General features: G+C 36.0%; 1 protein-coding gene and 1 long non-coding RNA gene across 9 annotated transcripts in view; one reads left to right on the plus strand and one right to left on the minus strand.

Moving 5' to 3' along the window:
• The window catches only part of LOC128705821 (E3 ubiquitin-protein ligase mib1), a 122486-nt gene extending 114805 nt beyond the window's left edge, over window positions 1–7681 (plus strand). For all 4 annotated transcript variants that reach the window (XM_070085193.1, XM_070085196.1, XM_070085192.1 and 1 more), the window contains exon 9: window positions 3968–7681. In XM_070085193.1, coding sequence (XP_069941294.1) covers window positions 3968–4108 — 141 coding nt within the window. In that variant the 3' untranslated portion in view covers window positions 4109–7681. The remainder of the gene's footprint in view (window positions 1–3967) is intronic.
• LOC138852722 (uncharacterized) overlaps window positions 1–19517 on the minus strand; it is a 177115-nt gene that overhangs the window by 87109 nt on the left and 70489 nt on the right. Inside the window, exon 2 of one of the 5 annotated variants that reach the window (XR_011392036.1) lies at window positions 9034–9110. The exons of the other annotated variants lie outside the window; for them this stretch is intronic. This is a non-coding gene — a long non-coding RNA (uncharacterized lncRNA). The remainder of the gene's footprint in view (window positions 1–9033; window positions 9111–19517) is intronic. 5 annotated transcript variants of the gene reach the window in all.

Raw genomic sequence — 19517 nt, forward strand, 5'->3', positions numbered from 1 at the left:
CGGCAACATTTGCAAATTGTCGATTTTGCCCACTTTGAGCCCTATTTTTGGCTCATTCCATTGTTTCAGTCAACCAAACTCATAGCCATTTCTTTAGAACTCCACTTTTTCTATCGATTGAGTACAAGAAACTGTCCATTTACCAATTTCAACTACCCAATAACATGGTCAGAAATTTGCAATTTGGCCAATTTCACGAAAATTAAAAAATATGATAATTTCAAAATATGGTCCAGAATGAACAATGCAGACATTCCTGGCTCTAAAATAACATTTTCTTTGTTCATCAGTCATGTCTCCAGGCCCCTCTGATATTACTCTTGCTTTCTATTTTGAATTTTTATTCAAACAAAAAATAGAAGATTTACTGTTATGCAGACTACTGCAATACTGTAATAATTGTACAGATAATGTCAACCCATTCATGACTGCATATTAAAATGGGTAGTTGGACATTTATTGGACAATGACTTCATTTGTTTACTTTTGAACATCGGCAAAAATCAAACATTTCCCCTACTTTGAGCTCCATTTCCAGGTTCTTTTTATAGTAAGACCAATCAAAATCACATTTATTTCTATAATATGTTTTCCATTCTATCAAATGAGACCAAGAAAACGAGAATACAACCATAAATACTATACGAAAATGGACCACAAAGTTGGCATTTTGATTAAAAAAAAACGGTCAGAGTTTTTTTTTTTCTCATTATGCACTGCGTGCTCCAGGATTTTTTTTATATGGTGCACACTGACCACACAGACCCATTCCCTCACATGTGGGCCTACCAGCTTTCTCCTGCTTGATTTGAAGCCGCTATAATTTATAAGTATATACGTATACATCAAACACAGTACCTCGTAAGACGTATATATACAACTGAAACAGTCAAAGGGTTAAAAAATGGGGTTGCAAAATGGACATAGTATTTATTAACCATTTCAGGGTCGAGAGGCCCTCTCCTAAACTTGTTCTCAGGGTCGAAAGTTTTTCAGGAAAAAAAAAAAAATCTTATGAAAATAAAGAGAATCTTTTCCCGATCATAATGACACCAAAAGTATGAAATTTGATGGCAAACTTAGGGAATTATGTCCTCGCGAAGTTAGCGGTCTAGATGATGTTTACGCATCGGCGATTTTGCCCACTTTGAGCCCTATTTTCTGCCAATTATACTGTACTAGTCGACAAAAATCATAACTTTCGCTAGAACTCCATTTTTTCTATCAAATGAGTATAAGAAACCACCCATTCACCAATTTCAACTATCCAGTAAAGTGATTAGAAATTGGCAATTTTGCCAGTTTCACACAAGTTTCAAAAGATGCCAATTAATAAATAGGGTCCAGAATAAACAAGACAGACATTCCTGGCACTAAAATAACATTTCCTCTGTTCATTAGTCACGTCCCCAGGCCCCTCTTGCATTTCTTTTGCTTTCCACTTTGAATTTTTATTCCCACAAAAAATAGAAGATTTACTGTTAATCAGACTACTGCATTAGTGTAGAAATGGTATAACTAATATCAGCGCACTTCTGAAAGAATATTAGACTCACCAGTTGACGTGTATTGGACGCGTGGCATGATTTGTTTACTTTTGAACTTTGGCAAAAATCAAATATTTCTGCTACTTTGAGCTCAATTTCAAGGTACTTTTTATTGTGAAACCAATCAAAAATCATAACAATTTCTGTAATATGTCTTCCATTCTATAAAATGAGACCAGGAAAACTAGAATACAACCTTAAATAGCATATGAAAATACAGTGGACCCCCGCATAACGATTACCTCCGAATGCGACCAATTATGTAAGTGTACAGTGGACCCCCGCATAGCGAACGCCTTGCATAGCGAACAATCCGCATAGCGAACGCTTTGTTCGCTGAAATTTTGCCCCGCATAGTAGACAAAAACCCGCTCAGCGAACTTCGTCCGAGACGCGTCCAATGTGGGCCCTCAGCCAGCCTCACATGTGCCGCCCGTCCCATTGTTTACCAGCTAGCCTCCGCGGTAACATTCAAGCATACACTCGGAATATTTCGTATTATTACAGTGTTTTCGGTGCTGTTTCTGGAAAATAAGTGACCATGGGCCCCAAGAAAGCTTCTAGTGCCAACCCTGTGGTAAAAAGGGTGAGAATTAGTATGGAAATTAAGAAAGATTTTGAAGGGTTTGGGGCTAACCCTGAGAAGCCTATGCCAGTTGTGGAATCCATTGTGCCTACTTCAAAAATTAAGGAAATGTGTGCACAGTGGGTTGAACTGCAAACCTTTATGGATGAAAATCACCCTGACACAGCTGTTGCAAGCCGTGCTGGTGACTATTTCAATGACAATGTTATGGCCCATTTTAGGAAAGTCTTGAAGGAACGGGAGGTACAGAGCTCTATGGACAGATTTGTTGTGCGACAGAGGTCCAGTGACTCTCAAGCTGGTCCTAGTGGCATTAAAAGAAGAAGGAAAGTAACCCCAGAAAAGGACTTGCTACCTCAAGTCCTAATGGAAGGGGATTCCCCTTCTAAACAGTAAGAAGGTAATGCTCTCCCCTCCTCCCATCCCATCAATCATCACCAGATCTTCAATAAAAGTAAGTGTCATGTAATTGTGCATGCCTTTTTCAGTTTGTGTGTACTAAAATTAACATTTTTTTGTGGTAAAAAAATTTTTTTTCATACTTTTGGGTGCCTTGCACGGATTAATTTTATTTCCATTATTTCTTATGGGGAAAATTAATTCGCATAGCGAACATTTCGCATAACGACCAGCCCTCTTGCACGGATTAAGTTCGCTATGCGGGGGTCCACTGTACATGTATTTATGTAAGTGCGTTTGTACGTGTATGTTTGGGGGTCTGAAATGGACTAATCTACTTCACAATATTTCTTATGGGAACAAATTCGGTCAGTACTGGCACCTGAACATACTTCTGGAGTGAAAAAATATCGTTAACCTGGGGTCCACTGTACTGTGAAATTTGTACAATAATGGAGCAAAACATATAATACACATAGGCTCTTGGTTAGGACATTGTTTAGTCAATCTCTGGAGGATTGGTATCCAGAAGGAATCATGATAGTTCATCCATAATCTAGTATATAAGAGTTCATTCATAATCTAGTAGTATATAAGAGACCCATCTATTCAAAAGCCTGGTGAATAGAAGAGTTGTATGAATAATAAAGTTTTGCTGTCCATGCTTATATACAGTGGTACCTTGACTTACGAGTTTAATTTGTTCTGTGACCAAGCTCAGAACTCAATTTGCTCGTATATCAATTTTCCTCATTGAAATTAATTGAAATGACATTAATCCATTCCAGCGGAATTCTCGACTTTCGGGAGGCAGGAGAAAATACTTCGGTATAACGCTTATATCAACTCTACGGCTTATTTATCTATCACAATTGATCTTATATGACAAACAATATAAAAAACATAACATGGTATATACTCTAGAATGAATGAAATATGTCATTGTGTGAGGAATGGTGACAGACACTCCCGAGGTAAAAATAATTATCGCTCTGACCATATTTTCCCATTCTTGTCCTTCATATTATAAAAGAAAACAGTGTTTGTGAGGCTAACTACACTAGATCTCTAGTTTCTTAAGGAAAACATAGAAACAGAAGCAATTTTCTATGATTTTATGGTTTAATTCAATGGACATCATCCTCTTCTGAGCACTGTCCTGTGCACTTTTCTTAAAATTTGGCAAAATAACTGCACAAAAAGCACAAAACGCTGGGATGCTTGGCGGATGTGGCGTTTGCTGCACCAACTAGTGGTGGCATATCTGAAGCTCGCTCGTAACTCAGATTTTGGCTCGCAACTCAAAGCAAAAAATCGACCAAGTGATGGCTTGTAACTCGGAAAACTTGTAAGTTGGGGCACTCGTAAGTCAAACTACCACTGTAATTGAAATTTATCAAAAATATAAAAATAATTTCTTTCTCTCTCCCTTCAGACAATGTGTCCAGTTTGTCTTGACCGCTTAAAGAACATGATCTTCCTCTGTGGCCATGGAACATGCCAGATGTGTGGTGACCGCATGCATGAATGTCCAATCTGTCGTAAGCCTGTAGAAAAGCGAATTTTGGTGTTCTGAGCCTAAGAATTTGGCTCATGCAGTTTAAATGAAGTTTAAGAGGTGCATTCCATGTGTTGTACATTCATGAAACAGATGCATGCTTTCTGAAAATTACTGTTATGTCCAACTGGAAGTCACACTACATACGACTCATTGAAAGTGCATTCCGTGTCCTCAGAAGAAAATATTTGCAATTTTTTGAATGCTGTTTTTAATGAACCTGATACTGGTGGTGCTTTCATTGTTTATTTTATTTAGACTTATTCCTCCCATAGTTTTGTCAGTATTGTAAAACATTTTTCCTGATAATTTTTTATGAAAGAGATCATTATCACTGCTTTTAATATAAAAATATTTGACAGAATTTGGCATCAGAGGAATTAAGCATTTTTAAATCTATTATTTAAAAGTATATAAAAGTTTTGGATACTTAGATATCTTACAGATTTGTTGATACAAAACTTGATTTTGTGTACTGATTACTTACACTTTTAGTTCATTGTAAGTGATCAAGTGTTTGCAGTAATTGAGATTGTAAAACTATTGTTGCTAGCAGTGTCTTACATTGTTTCAGTTAATTTATATATTATATTGTCTATGTAAGTGAATCCTATATATTAATTTGTGTACACTGTAGTTAAAGGAATTGATCTTTACCAGTTTAAGATTATTCCACAAGGCTTTTAATTCCAATTAGCATACTTTAACCTATACATATTTTTGGTGGCTTAAGTTTTGTCCCATAGCCAAACAAAAAAGATGGAAGAAAATACAGCTAATATTAAAATACTACATTTTAATGCATGAGAACCTGCTGTGTGTTCAGTTTTATGAACCACTTGGGAATAACAATCACCATTGACAAATACCTACATATACCATTAATATCAGATGTAAATAAAAATCACAGTACCCTGATGAGAATAAGTCACAACTAACCTACAGTTTGAAAAGGAAACTTGAGCTTAGGGTTCAGTCAGCCCTGAACCATTAGCATTATTATTATAATTATGAGGGAACGCTAAACTTGTAGGATTATACAGTGCATGTGCAGGGGGATGGAAGGTATTCAGGCTCATTTCAGGGAACTGGAGCACAGATCCAATTCCCTAGATCAAGAGCCCCTTACCAGTGTCATGGAACCTCCCTTGAAGGGATGAACCATTAGCAAAACATCAGTAAGACAGAAGCTAGTAGACAGGTCAGGTGAAGAGGTGGTGAGAAAGATATTATTATAATCATAGTAAGATATCCTTATTATAATCATAGTAATGTACTAAATATGTAGGGGTCATGCAGCATCTACAGAATAGGATGTAATAATATTTGAGTCAAAGGAAGAGAAAGCTTCTCCAATTATTTTGATCACGAGGCCTTTACCCAGCATTCACCCCCCTTGAAGGGAAAAGAAGCATAAGAAAAGGCAAGTCTTATAAGTTTACTGAATTAAAAACAAAACAGCTTTTGGAATGGGAAACAAGCCACTGTAAAGGTGGGGGGCCCATCTGTATAGTGGTGTGTTTGCAATCATGTCATTATGATTTTGTGATTTGTTAGGAATGGGAGGTTATTATTTATAATCAACTGCTGCTAGTAATCTATCATACTTCAGCCCTTCAAGGACTCTTGATCCAAAGAATTTGAACAACCTTCCCTTTCCTTGGATCAAACCTTATTACCTCCCATTCCTCAGGCAATGTATGACCCCTATGGGTTTAGTGCTTCCTCTTAAATATAATACTGATAATATGTAGGTCAAGTTAATTGCCTCTTCTCGTCACCCAACATTGAAGAATAAGTGAATCTCTTATGGACACTAATGACAAGGACAAACACCAGTATACGTATTACAAATTATAATCCTATATCTAGTATCCTTAACCGAGTTACTTAGCTTTGTCTAAAGTTGTCAACTGTGATTTGGGGATGATCTTTAGTCAAGGTAACATCTAAAATGACAGACAGATGAACACAATTAGGATTAGTAAACTTAGATGGTGATTTACCTGTGGCCTTTTCTGTTTCTTCTAACCTTGCAGCTCAGCCATAGGCCAGGATAACTCAAAGTCAAGAAGTGGCACTTATTTTCATTAGGGTCCTTTAAGGTAATTCTCAAGGAACAGATGTAGCAGATGTTTGGATTGGTTAATGGGGCTTAAAAATGTATAAAGGTTGCACATCACCTGTTCACTGCCAATCATACTTTAATCCTAAGGTAGGGATTAAATTGTCAGGTTATATTCACAGACACATGCCTCATGATGAATATATCCTGTCATAGATGTTAGGAAACTTGTGCATGCATCCATCTTCTCCTCAGGTTCAACCCAAACACTTTTCAGTTGCAAGATGAACACACACCAATTGTGCTATAAAGTAAATAAACAAGCCCCAGAAGGTGAAAAGAACCTCACAGAGCTAAAAACTGTGCATCAAATCCGATTTTACTGGTAATTATGAGTACTGTATTTGTGAGTGATTTTTCCCCTTAAGTGATTCATCAAAGCTCCACCAGAGAGAAGCATTTTACTCTGCTTAACATTTTATGTTATGGATTGTTGTGTTAATACATATAAATATTGTCTTACAGTATACAATTAAGCATAAATTTCTTTGTTAACTAAAGTATTCCATTATGAGTTAATTCATAGTTATTGAAGATGAGAATAATGACTACTGGAAATATGAAGACCCCTTTACCTGGTATTGAAGGTTCATACTGTATATTTTATTTTTGAGCACCTATAATAGTTTAGTAGTTAATGCTATATATGAACAGTACGTTAAGATCTGCCTGGTGGCATAGTTGTAACTGGTTGTCCCAAGTTGTTTAAGTGTACATGTCCTATGTTCAGTATGAATTTTTTGACTGATCATGCCAAAGAAATATATAACATTGCCAGGATCTGGAATTGCTGATATAACTCTTTCGCCAAAAGAGAATTTTTTTTTTTTGTCATATTTAAACGCTGTTGACAACATTTAATAAATGTATACATAGTTTTTGTTGACTAATTCACAATGATAAAATATCACTGAGGAATATACAATCAAAATGTACACAATTAATCTTCATAAAACTGCATGAGAAAGCAGTAACATGTTGCCCAATGCACTACAGTAAATCAATTTTGACAGTTGCAAGATTGTTAATATTGCACAGTATATTCAAATGGAAACATTATACATGTGGATCACTTAGTACTGTGACAATTGTAGAATGAAAACTACATGCTGCATATTTTGGTCAAGTATGAAGTAATCTGACATAAGTGTTTATAAGGCAGTACATATTATAAAAATATTAATATATTAGATTTTCTACTGTGCTCTATATGCCTAGCATTAAATGCACAGTAACTATGTATAACAGTAGAATGCTTCCATAATTTAATACAAGAATTTTACATACTTATAGCCAAGGAAAGTTCTTGTGATTTTTTTTAATTCTTGTTAACCTCCACTGGTTGACAGTATAAAAAAGTATTTAGCTTTTGACACATGCTATTTTATTGGTTAATTTGAATCTTTCATAATGTAGTGACATTTAAAGAATCCTACCACAGTTTGTGTAATAAATGCTGCCTTTTACTTGTTTTATTGTTATGTATTCAATGTATTTGATAAACTACTTAGATGACTGATATAATGCTGTACATCCAATGAAAATGTAACCATTGGTACTAAGCCAAATATATGTAAGAGTATGATTACCAGCAAATATCTACTGGTAATATCCCTTCACATTTATGAAGGGATTCAGGAAAACCAGTTAACCTGACTTGAGTTCTGGAGGTGGGATGTACACTGTCTGCACTGTGAACAGGTGGGGATGTTGCAGTTTGAAGGGTCATCCAAACTGTAATGTCAGGATGCTTCTGCCAAGACAATGAGTGATGGTGAAAGTATTTCCTTCTTTGTTGGGTCACCCTTCCACAGTGAGAGATGGTTGTAATGTTAAAAAAAAAAAATGCAAATTGATTGGATAAAAGAAAATGATTAGAAAGTTGTAAAAGAAGCAAATGCTTGGGTGTTGGGGAAAGGTGTGGGACTGAAAAATTGTGAATCAGGTATGGAGTGTGAGTTGTAACGGTTGTTTTGCCAATGACACTAAGGGATTCTGAAGAGGTTGTAAATATTGGTAAATGAATTTGGGAGGGTATGTAAAAGATGAAAACTAAAAGAAAACAAAGAGAAAGGTGTTGAGAGTATCAAAAAATATAGGCAATGAGAAATTGGATATCAGATTGGATGAAGGGAGTATAGAGAAAGTAAATGTGTTGTGATACTGTATTTGGGAGTGAACTTTTAGGCAGAATGCTCTGTGAGAGACAAGGTGAACCATAGAATTGATGAAGGTAAACAGGTGGATGGTGCATTGAGGCAGTTGTGGAGACAATCTTTATCCAGAGTATAGTGGTATCAACATTGTATGCATGTGAAGGATGGGTCTTGAATGTTGCAGCAGGAAAGCTGGAGGTAGTAGAGATGTCTGTGTTTGTGGGTAATGGTTAGTGTGAATATGCAAAGTTTGTCGAGGTGGCTTGGACATTTAAGAGGGTGGAGAAAAATAGGATTACTAGGAGAGCATATTTTCTGGGGTGAAAGGGAAGGAGGGGTAGAGCCCATCCTAGGAAAGGTTGAATGCTAGGTGCTTTGACATCAAATAGGCATGTGTGGGCACTTTAGATAGGAGTAGAGGTAAGTGGTTTTTATGATTTGATGTGTTGAGTGTGTGAAGATGGTAACATTAATAAAGTGATTCAGGGCAAACTGATTAGCGGGACTTGAGTCCTGGAGGTGGGAAGTACAATGCCTGCACTGTGAAGGAGAGGTGGGGATGTTGCAGTTTGGAGGGGCATTTGAATTGTGATGTCAGCACCCTTCTGGCAAGACAGTGATTGAATGAGCGACTGAAAGTTTTCTTTGTTGGGTAACCTTACCTCAATGGAAGATGGGCCAAGAATTATACAGTACAGTTGAAACTCCAGATTTGCAAGGGTTTAGTTCCCAGAGGTACCTGCAAATTCAGAAATTGCTAATGCCAATAATTCTGTCCTTATAATAAATCTTGTTTCAGATTTCACCTCATTTTGTGTTTCAGAGACAATATCTCTTTAAATGTTGCCATGATCTGTTTAACTTCACACAAGGGAATGGAGAGATTTGTGGATGGGAATTTGAGTATATATATATACGTATATATATATATATATATTTTTTTTTTTTTTTTTCAACAAGTCGGTCGTCTCCCACCGAGGCAGGGTGACCCAAAAAAGAAAGAAAATACTTTCATCATCATTCAACACTTTCACCACACTCACACATTATCACTGCTTTTGCAGAGGTGCTCAGAATACAACAGTTTAGAAGCATATACGTATAAAGATACACAACATATCCCTCCAAACTGCCAATATCCCAAACCCCTCCTTTAAAGTGCAGGCATTGTACTTCCCATTTCCAGGACTCAAGTCCGACTATAAGAAAATAACCGGTTTCCCTGAATCCCTTCACTAAATATTACCCTGCTCACACTCCAACAGATCGTCAGGTCCCAAGTATCATTCGTCTCCATTCACTCCTATCTAACACGCTCATGCACGCTTGCTGGAAGTCCAAGCCCCTCACCCACAAAACCTCCTTTACCCCCTCTTTCCAACCCTTTCGAGGACGACCCCTACCCCTCTTTCCTTCCCCTATAGATTTATATGCTTTCCATGTCATTCTACTTTGATCCATTCTCTCTAAATGACCAAACCACCTCAACAACCCCTCTTCTGCCCTCTGACGAATGCTTTTATTAACTCCACACCTTCTCCTAATTTCCACACTCCGAATTTTCTGCATAATATTTACACCACACATTGCCCTTAGACAGGACATCTCCACTGCCTCCAACCGTCTTCTCGCTGCTGCATTTACCACCCAAGCTTCACATCCATATAAGAGTGTTGGTACTACTATACTTTCATACATTCCCTTCTTTGCCTCCATAAACAACGTTTTTTGACTCCACATATACCTCAACGCACCACTCACCTTTTTTCCCTCATCAATTCTATGATTAACCTCATCCTTCATAAATCCATCCGCCGACACATCAACTCCCAAGTATCTGAAAACATTCACTTCTTCCATACTCCTCCTCCCCAATTTGATATCCAATTTTTCTGTATCTAAATCATTTGATACCCTCATCACCTTACTCTTTTCTATGTTCACTTTCAACTTTCTACCTTTACACACATTCTCAAACTCATCCACTAACCTTTGCAATTTTTCTTTAGAATCTCCCATAAGCACAGTATCATCAGCAAAAAGTAACTGTCAATTCCCATTTTGAATTTGATTCCCCATAATTTAATCCCACCCCTCTCCCGAACACCCTAGCATTTACTTCTTTTACAACCCCATCTATAAATATATTAAACAACGATGGTGACATTACACATCCCTGTCTAAGACCTACTTTTACCGGGAAGTATTCTCCCTCTCTTCTACACACCCTAACCTGAGCCTCACTATCCTCATAAAAGCTCTTTACAGCATTTAGTAACTTACCACCTATTCCATAAACTTGCAACATCTGCCACATTGCTCCTCTATCCACTCTATCATATGCCTTTTCTAAATCCATAAATGCAATAAAAACTTCCCTACCTTTATCTAAATACTGTTCGCATATATGCTTCAATGTAAACACTTGGTCTACACATCCCCTACCCACTCTGAAGCCTCCTTGCTCATCCGCAATTCTACATTCTGTCTTACCTCTAATTCTTTCAATTATAACTCTACCGTATACTTTTCCTGGTATACTCAGTAAACTTATTCCTCTATAATTTTTACAATCTCTTTTGTCCCCTTTCCCTTTATATAAAGGGACTATACATGCTCTCCGCCAATCCCTAGGTACCTTCCCCTCTTTCATACATTTATTAAACAAAAGTACCAACCACTCCAACACTATATCCCCCCCCCTGCTTTTAACATTTCTGTCATGATCCCATCAGTTCCAGCTGCTTTACCCCTTTTCATTCTACGTAATGCCTCACGTACCTCCACCACACTTACATTCTGCTCTTCTTCACTCCTAAAAGATGGTATACATATACATATATATATATATATATATATATATATATATATATATATATATATATATATATATATATATATATATATATGCAATAAGATCACAGTAAACAGGTGATTTCAAAATATGCAAAACAACCACTCTGAAAGAATAGAGAAATTCCAAGCGCTTTCGTGACTACTCACATTATCAAGGAACTATGAAAGAGAAGCATCCATGGAAGCTATATAAGGGGTCCGGCCAGCACCTCACTATCAGATCCCACAACGGTTAAACACGTGACGCGCGGCGAGCCAACTTGGATAGGTCCTTTGCAAAACTCACCCCCAAGCTATTCTACCCAAGAAAATTTAAAAATTATTTGTCCAGTGTATTATTAAATTCTTCCCAAATTCTATTAATTATAAATGGATCTAATTTATATAAACCAAAGGAAATATTCATATTATTGTCAAAACTGCTTTTTATGAAACAAGATTCAATTATATTCCTGTCGACCATGGACTTGCTTGATACTACTTTCTCAACTTTTTGAAAATCAATTGGATGGTTAAAATCTCTTACATGAATAAATAGAGCATTGGAATCTTGTCCAGTTTTAATGCTATATTTATGTTGTTTTAATCTTAGTTCGAGATTTTTACCAGTTTGACCGTAATAAACTTTATCGCAAATTTTACAAGGAATCTTATAGACACATCCATCAGCATTTTGGGGGGAATTCTTTATCAAAAGTTTTTTTACTGTATCAAGATTTTTGAATACAACTTTAATATTAAAAGTCTTAAGAAGAGAAGGCATATCAACCAAGTTTTCATGGTAAGGGAGAACCAACATATTTTTAGTTGAATAAGGCTGGTTGCCCCTTTTTGGATTATAAAAAGTGTTTCTAGCAACTTTAAAAGATTTATCAATTACATTTCTTGGGTATTTTAAATCATTACCTATTTCATAAATTTTGGATATTTCCTCATCTATGAACTCAGGACTACAAATTCGTAAAGCTCTCAAAAACATTGATGAGAAAACAGACAATTTGACTCTATTTTGATGCGAGGAATAATAGTGGACATAGGAACAGTTATTTGTAGGTTTTCTGTAAATTTTAAATTTGAATTCATTAATACCCTTAATAATTAAAACATCTAGGAAAGGCAATGAGTTATTTTCTTCAAACTCAACAGTAAAGTTTATAGAATGGGCTAAGCTATTTAATTTTCCAAGAAAATGGTGTATATCTACATTTTTGGGCATAAGACACAAAATATCATCAACATATCTGAAATTAATATTAGTAAAGGAATGGTATATAGCTCTATGTTAAAACCAAACATTCCCAATTGCCCTCTAAGATTCTTTAAGTCTTATGATACACTTAATAACAATAAAAATTTGCGCCTTACTAAAGCAGACAAAATAAATGCAATAGTAATTATGAAAGAAAATGATTACCAAGAAAAAATGAATAATCTCTTAGATGATACTGAAACCTATTCTAAACTTAGGAAAAATCCCCTAGAAACCGTTAACAGCAATTTCAATAAAACAATAAAACTTCTACTGAAAGGCAAAGATGAATTAGTCAAACAATTTACTTCTACTAATCCATCTTTACCTTACATGTATGGACTAATAAAAACACACAAACCAGGGAATCCAGTCAGACCTATTATTAGCTCCATAGGATCAGTTTCATATAAATTATCCAAATGGCTTGTTGATATTTTGTGCCCTATTGTTGGCAAAATTTCTAACTTTAATGTTAAAAACAACATAGACTTGGTTGATAAATTAAGCTCCTTGACTGACTTAAATGATTTTAACATGGTTAGTTTTGATGTTACTTCCTTGTTTACGAAAGTTCCTCTTGTTGATTTATTAAGTTTCTTATCTGAAGAACTCGTTAACTATGATTTACCATTGCCAGTTCCTACTATCATTAAACTTATTAAACTTTGCATTGTTGATGCAAAATTTGTATTTAATGATAAGTTTTACACTCAGAAGTTTGGTATGGCAATGGGAAATCCTCTTTCACCTGTTCTTAGTAACCTATACATGGAATTTTTTGAAACAAGGTTGCTTAACACAATCCTCCCTAATAGAGCTAAATGGTTCAGATATGTTGATGATATTTTGTGTCTTATGCCCAAAAATGTAGATATACACCATTTTCTTGGAAAATTAAATAGCTTAGCCCATTCTATAAACTTTACTGTTGAGTTTGAAGAAAATAACTCATTGCCTTTCCTAGATGTTTTAATTATTAAGGGTATTAATGAATTCAAATTTAAAATTTACAGAAAACCTATAAATAACTGTTCCTATGTCCACTATTATTCCTCGCATCAAGATGGAGTCAAATTGTCTGTTTTCTCATCAATGTTTTTGAGAGCTTTATGAATTTGTAGTCCTGAGTTCATAGATGAGGAAATATCCAAAATTTATGAAATAGGTAATGATTTAAAATACCCAAGAAATGTAATTGATAAATCTTTTAAAGTTGCTAGAAACACTTTTTATAATCCAAAAAGGGGCAACCAGCCTTATTCAACTAAAAATATGTTGGTTCTCCCTTACCATGAAAACTTGGTTGATATGCCTTCTCTTCTTAAGACTTTTAATATTAAAGTTGTATTCAAAAATCTTGATACAGTAAAAAAACTTTTGATAAAGAATTCCCCCCAAAATGCTGATGGATGTGTCTATAAGATTCCTAGTAAAATTTGCGATAAAGTTTATTACGGTCAAACTGGTAAAAATCTTGAACTAAGATTAAAACAACATAAATATAGCATTAGAACTGGACAAGATTCCAATGCTCTATTTATTCATGTAAGAGATTTTAACCATCCAATTGATTTTCAAACAGTTGAGAAAGTAGTATCAAGCAAGTCCATGGTCGACAGGAATATAATTGAATCTTGTTTCATAAAAAGCAGTTTTGACAATAATATGAATATTTCCTTTGGTTTATATAAATTAGATCCATTTATAATTAATAGAATTTGGGAAGAATTTAATAATACACTGGACAAATAATTTTTTAATTTTCTTGGGTAGAATAGCTTGGGGGTGAGTTTTGCAAAGGACCTATCCAAGTTGGCTCGCCGCGCGTCACGTGTTTAACCGTTGTGGGATCTGATAGCGAGGTGCTGGCCGGACCCCTTATATAGCTTCCATGGATGCTTCTCTTTCATAGTTCCTTGATAATGTGAGTAGTCACGAAAGCGCTTGGAATTTCTCTATTCTTTCAGAGTGGTTGTTTTGCATATATATATATATATATAAAAATGTATGAAAGAGGGGAAGGTACCTAGGGATTGGCGGAGAGCATGTATAGTCCCTTTATATAAAGGGAAAGGGGACAAAAGAGATTGTAAAAATTATAGAGGAATAAGTTTACAGAGTATACCAGGAAAAGTATACAGTAGAGTTATAATTGAAAGAATTAGAGGTAAGACAGAATGTAGAATTGCGGATGAGCAAGGAGGCTTCAGAGTGGGTAGGGGATGTGTAGATCAAGTGTTTACATTGAAGCATATATGTGAACAGTATTTAGATAAAGGTAGGGAAGTTTTTATTGCATTAATGGATTTAGAAAAGGCATATGATAGAGTGGATAGAGGAGCAATGTGGCAGATGTTGCAAGTTTATGGAATAGGTGGCAAGTTACTAAATGCTGTAAAGAGCTTTTATGAGGATAGTGAGGCTCAGGTTAGGGTATGTAGAAGAGAGGGAGAATACTTCCCAGTAAAAGTAGGTCTTAGACAGGGATGTGTAATGTCACTATGGTTGTTTAATATATTTATAGATGGGGTTGTAAAAGAAGTAAATGCTAGGGTGTTCGGGAGAGGGGTGGGATTAAATTATGGGGAATCAAATTCAAAATGGGAATTGACACAGTTACTTTTTGCTGATGATACTGTGCTTATGGGAGTTTCTAAAGAAAAATTGCAAAGGTTAGTGGATGAGTTTCAGAATGTGTGTAAAGGTAGAAAGTTGAAAGTGAACATAGAAAAGAGTAAGGTGATGAGGGTATCAAATGATTTAGATACAGAAAAATTGGATATCAAATTGGGGAGGAGGAGTATGGAAGAAGTGAATGTTTTCAGATACTTGGGAGTTGACATGTCGTCGGATGGATTTATGAAGGATGAGGTTAATCATAGAATTGATGAGGGAAAAAAGGTGAGTGGTGCGTTGAGGTATATGTGGAGTCAAAAAACGTTATCTATGGAGGCAAAGAAGGGAATGTATGAAAGTATAGTAGTACCAACACTCTTATATGGATGTGAAGCTTGGGTGGTAAATGCAGCAGCGAGGAGACGGTTGGAGGCAGTGGAGATGTCCTGTCTAAGGGCAATGTGTGGTGTAAATATTATGCAGAAAATTCACAGTGTGGAAATTAGGAGAAGGTGTGGAGTTAATAAAAGCATTAGTCAGAGGGCAGAAGAGGGGTTGTTGAGGTGGTTTGGTCCTTTAGAGAGAATGGATCAAAGTAGAATGACATGGAAAGCATATAAATCTATAGGGGAAGGAAAGAGGGGTAGGGGTCATCCTCGAAAGGGTTGGAAAGAGGGGGTAAAGGAGGTTTTGTGGGCGAGGGGCTTGGACTTCCAGCAAGCGTGCATGAGCATGTTAGATAGGAGTGAATGGAGACGAATGATACTTGGGACCTGACGATCTGTTGGAGTGTGAGCAGGGTAATATTTAGTGAAGGGATTCAGGGAAACCGGTTATTTTCATATAGTCGGACTTGAGTCCTGGAAATGGGAAGTACAATGCCTGCACTTTAAAGGAGGGGTTTGGGATATTGGCAGTTTGGAGGGATATGTTGTGTATCTTTATACATATATGCTTCTAAACTGTTGTATTCTGAGCACCTCTGCAAAAGCAGTGATAATGTGTGAGTGTGGTGAAAGTGTTGAATGATGATTAAAGTATTTTCTTTTTGGGGATTTTCTTTCTTTTTTGGGTCACCCTGCCTCGGTGGGAGACTACCAACTTGTTGAGAAAAAAAAAAAAATATATATGCATATATATATATATATGTATATATATTTTTTAGCAAGTTGGCTGTCTCCTACTGAGGCAGGGCGACCCGAAAAGAAAGAAAAACTTTCATCATCATTTAACGCTTTCACCACCATTCGCACATAATCACTGTCTTTACCTCAAACTCCTCCTCTCCTTACCCATTTCTACTTTGTATTGGACTGATGAAGCCACTGTGTGGCTCCAGTGTCTCAATCTCAAGATTGTGTATGAAATTCGTAATAGTCACTGGCAATAAAATAGCCCTCTCAATTTGCTCCAGAAGGAACTGTTGCCCATTTGTTCTGGAATGAACAGATGGTATACTATAAACACCAGCTTCCTCCACACACCATACTTAAGTAAATTTAAAATTTTATTTAGGTTTTGGGCACATAAAATAAGTTCCTAGATCAGCTAGTAATGACATCTATAATGTATCAAAAACTGCATTTTTTTTTTTTTAACAAAATAAGAAATTTAAAAGAATGTTTGGCTATCCTTGAGTTTCCATTACACTAACCCTAACTTTTTCATGTATATTCACATTACATAGTGCAAAATTACATGGGGTTGATTGCAGGAACACAACCCTCACATTATTTGAGGTTCTGCTGCAAATATTTTTATGGCTGGGGACAATTTGTGGTGAGAACTGTATTAATTGTTTTTTAATATCTTTATATGTATTCACTAGTTTGATTTTCAGTCTACAGAGTTTTCATATTGGCAAAAAAAAAAAAGTGAGACTCTTGACCCATGAAAGACAGGATTTTGAAGATTGCTGTAGATTTTTTCTACAGGCCATAGTCTGATAAAGTTAAATGAATGCCAGAGCATTAATCATGACAAAGCTCTCTCTACTCAAATACATATATGATACTAATATAATATAATACACGCACACACACAATATATATATATATATATATATATATATATATATATATATATATATATATATATATATATATATATATATATATATATATATATATATATATATATATATGGTGAAAGTTTTAAGACGAGGTATGACAAAGCTCTGGAAGCAGAGAGAGTGAGGACTTAGTAGCGATCAGTGAAGAGGCGGGGCCAGGAGCTGTGTCTCGACCCCTGCAACCACAATTAGGTGAGTACAATTAGGCGAGTACACACACACACTTGTATATTTTTTCAACGAACTGACTGTATACCACTGAGGCAGGGTGATCAAGAAAGAAAAATGAAAGTTTCTCTTCTTAATTCAGAAATGTATACAGGAGGAGGAGTTACTAGCCCCTTGCCCCCAGCATTTTAGTAGCCTCTTACAAAATGCATATATACATATATACAGCCTCTCCTCACTTAACAATGGAGTTCCGTTCCTAGTACAGCATCGGTAAATGAATTCGTCGCTAAACGAGGAGCATGCTATAATGGTAGTGGGTTTATTCCAATTATCTTTGATATTGCTTTAATGTCACCCTTGCACCATTTATAATATTTTTAGTATCTTTTTAAATGTTTATACAGTAGTGTACTGTATATTGTAGAAGAAATCAACTCTAATATGCATCAGGTATGCATACTAGTCAGAGAGCCCGTTGTAAGTCCGAGTCATCAGTAAACGAGAACGTACATTGCAAAGTGAAGAGAGGGCCCCACTTTATGGCGTTTTGCTTTACGGTGTTCCGCTAATACGGACATCTTAAATTATGACTAAAACTCGCTATACGGCTTCCCTTGTTTTTCTAATACGGTCACTGCGCCCCACCCAGTTTGTTTACATTCTCCGTGAGCACCATGTCTCTCCATTATGTTTGGAGACTTTCCAGAATTTCAAGTGTTTTAAGGTTATTTCATATTTTATATACTATACTACTCTGATAATTATACTTGTATGTACCTGTACCTAAGTAAACTTACACACTGTGCTGGCATGCAGGTACACATTGAAATTACTAAGTGTCTTATTAATCTTGAAGATGCCATATTAATAATAATAATAATAATAATAATACAGTGGAACCTCGACTTACGAGCGTCCCAACATACAAATTTTTCAAGATACGAGCTGTCGATCGGTCTATTTTTTGCTCTGAGTTACCAGGCAACATCCGAGATACGAGCCAGCTTCCCCCTCATCCCACAACCTGCACACTTCTCTTGTTTATCTATGATTTCATGCTTTAATTCCATGGAAATCATCCTCTGTCTTCTCAGCACTGTCCTTTACACTAACTTTCTTAGGACCCATGGTTAGAAAAAAGAAATTTGGCAAAATAACTGCACAAAATGCAAGCAAACACGAAAGAAATGCTCCCACAGCAAGGTAAATGGTGGCTGCTCCAAATAATGGTGTTCTGAAGCTCCTCTTATTATACGTAATAATAATAAGTAGTACTTCAGAATGCTGCCACTAGGTGTCTCACGAATGCCAAAACATCCAGTAGGCAGTGCACATGTTTACCTCGCTGTGGGAGGATTTCTCTCGTGCTTATTTGCATTTTTTTACAGTAATCTGGCCAAATTTCTTTTTTCTAGCCATGGGTCCTAAGAAAATAAGTGTAAAAGACAGTGCTGAGAAGAAGAAGAGGTTGTCTATTGAATTAAAGCATGAAATCATAGATAAACATAAACAAGGTGTATGAGTTGTGGACTTAGCCAGGTAATACCAGTGTAGTACATCTACGATATGTGATAAAATAAAACAGATTGTATCAGTTAAGTTCAGCAATAAAGTGTAGCATTAAGAGTGTAGCAAGTAAGTTAAGCGATTAAGTAATAGAAAAAGGACAAAACGAAACTAACTCCTCCAATGTTGTTGGAGGTTTATAGGGCCAGTGACATCATACACCACATTGTTTCAGTGTTTTCCTTAGGAAACTAGTGATCTACTGCAGTTAGCCTCACAAACACTCCATTTTCTCTTATCTGCCTGGATGATGACTAACAAACTTACCCTTAACACTGATAAAACCTATTTCATTCAGTTTGGAAACAAAGCTGCAAATGATCCAATTAGCATAACGCTAAACGGATCATCAGTCACAAGACTCACTGAGGGAAAATTCCTAGGTATCCACCTTGACAGTAGCCTTAAGTTCCAGACACACATACAACAAATCACCAAGAAAATCTCCAAGACTGTAGGCATACTATCAAAGATAAGGTACTACATTCCACAATCAGCTCTCCTGGCACTGTACCATTCACTCATATACCCTTATCTTACATATGCATGGGGATTAACAACATCCAATCACCTAAAATCCCTAATAACCCAGCAAGAGGCAGCAATAAGAATGA

The sequence above is a fragment of the Cherax quadricarinatus genome, chromosome 15, assembly GCF_038502225.1.
Source record: "Cherax quadricarinatus isolate ZL_2023a chromosome 15, ASM3850222v1, whole genome shotgun sequence".
Taxonomy (NCBI): domain Eukaryota; kingdom Metazoa; phylum Arthropoda; class Malacostraca; order Decapoda; family Parastacidae; genus Cherax; species Cherax quadricarinatus.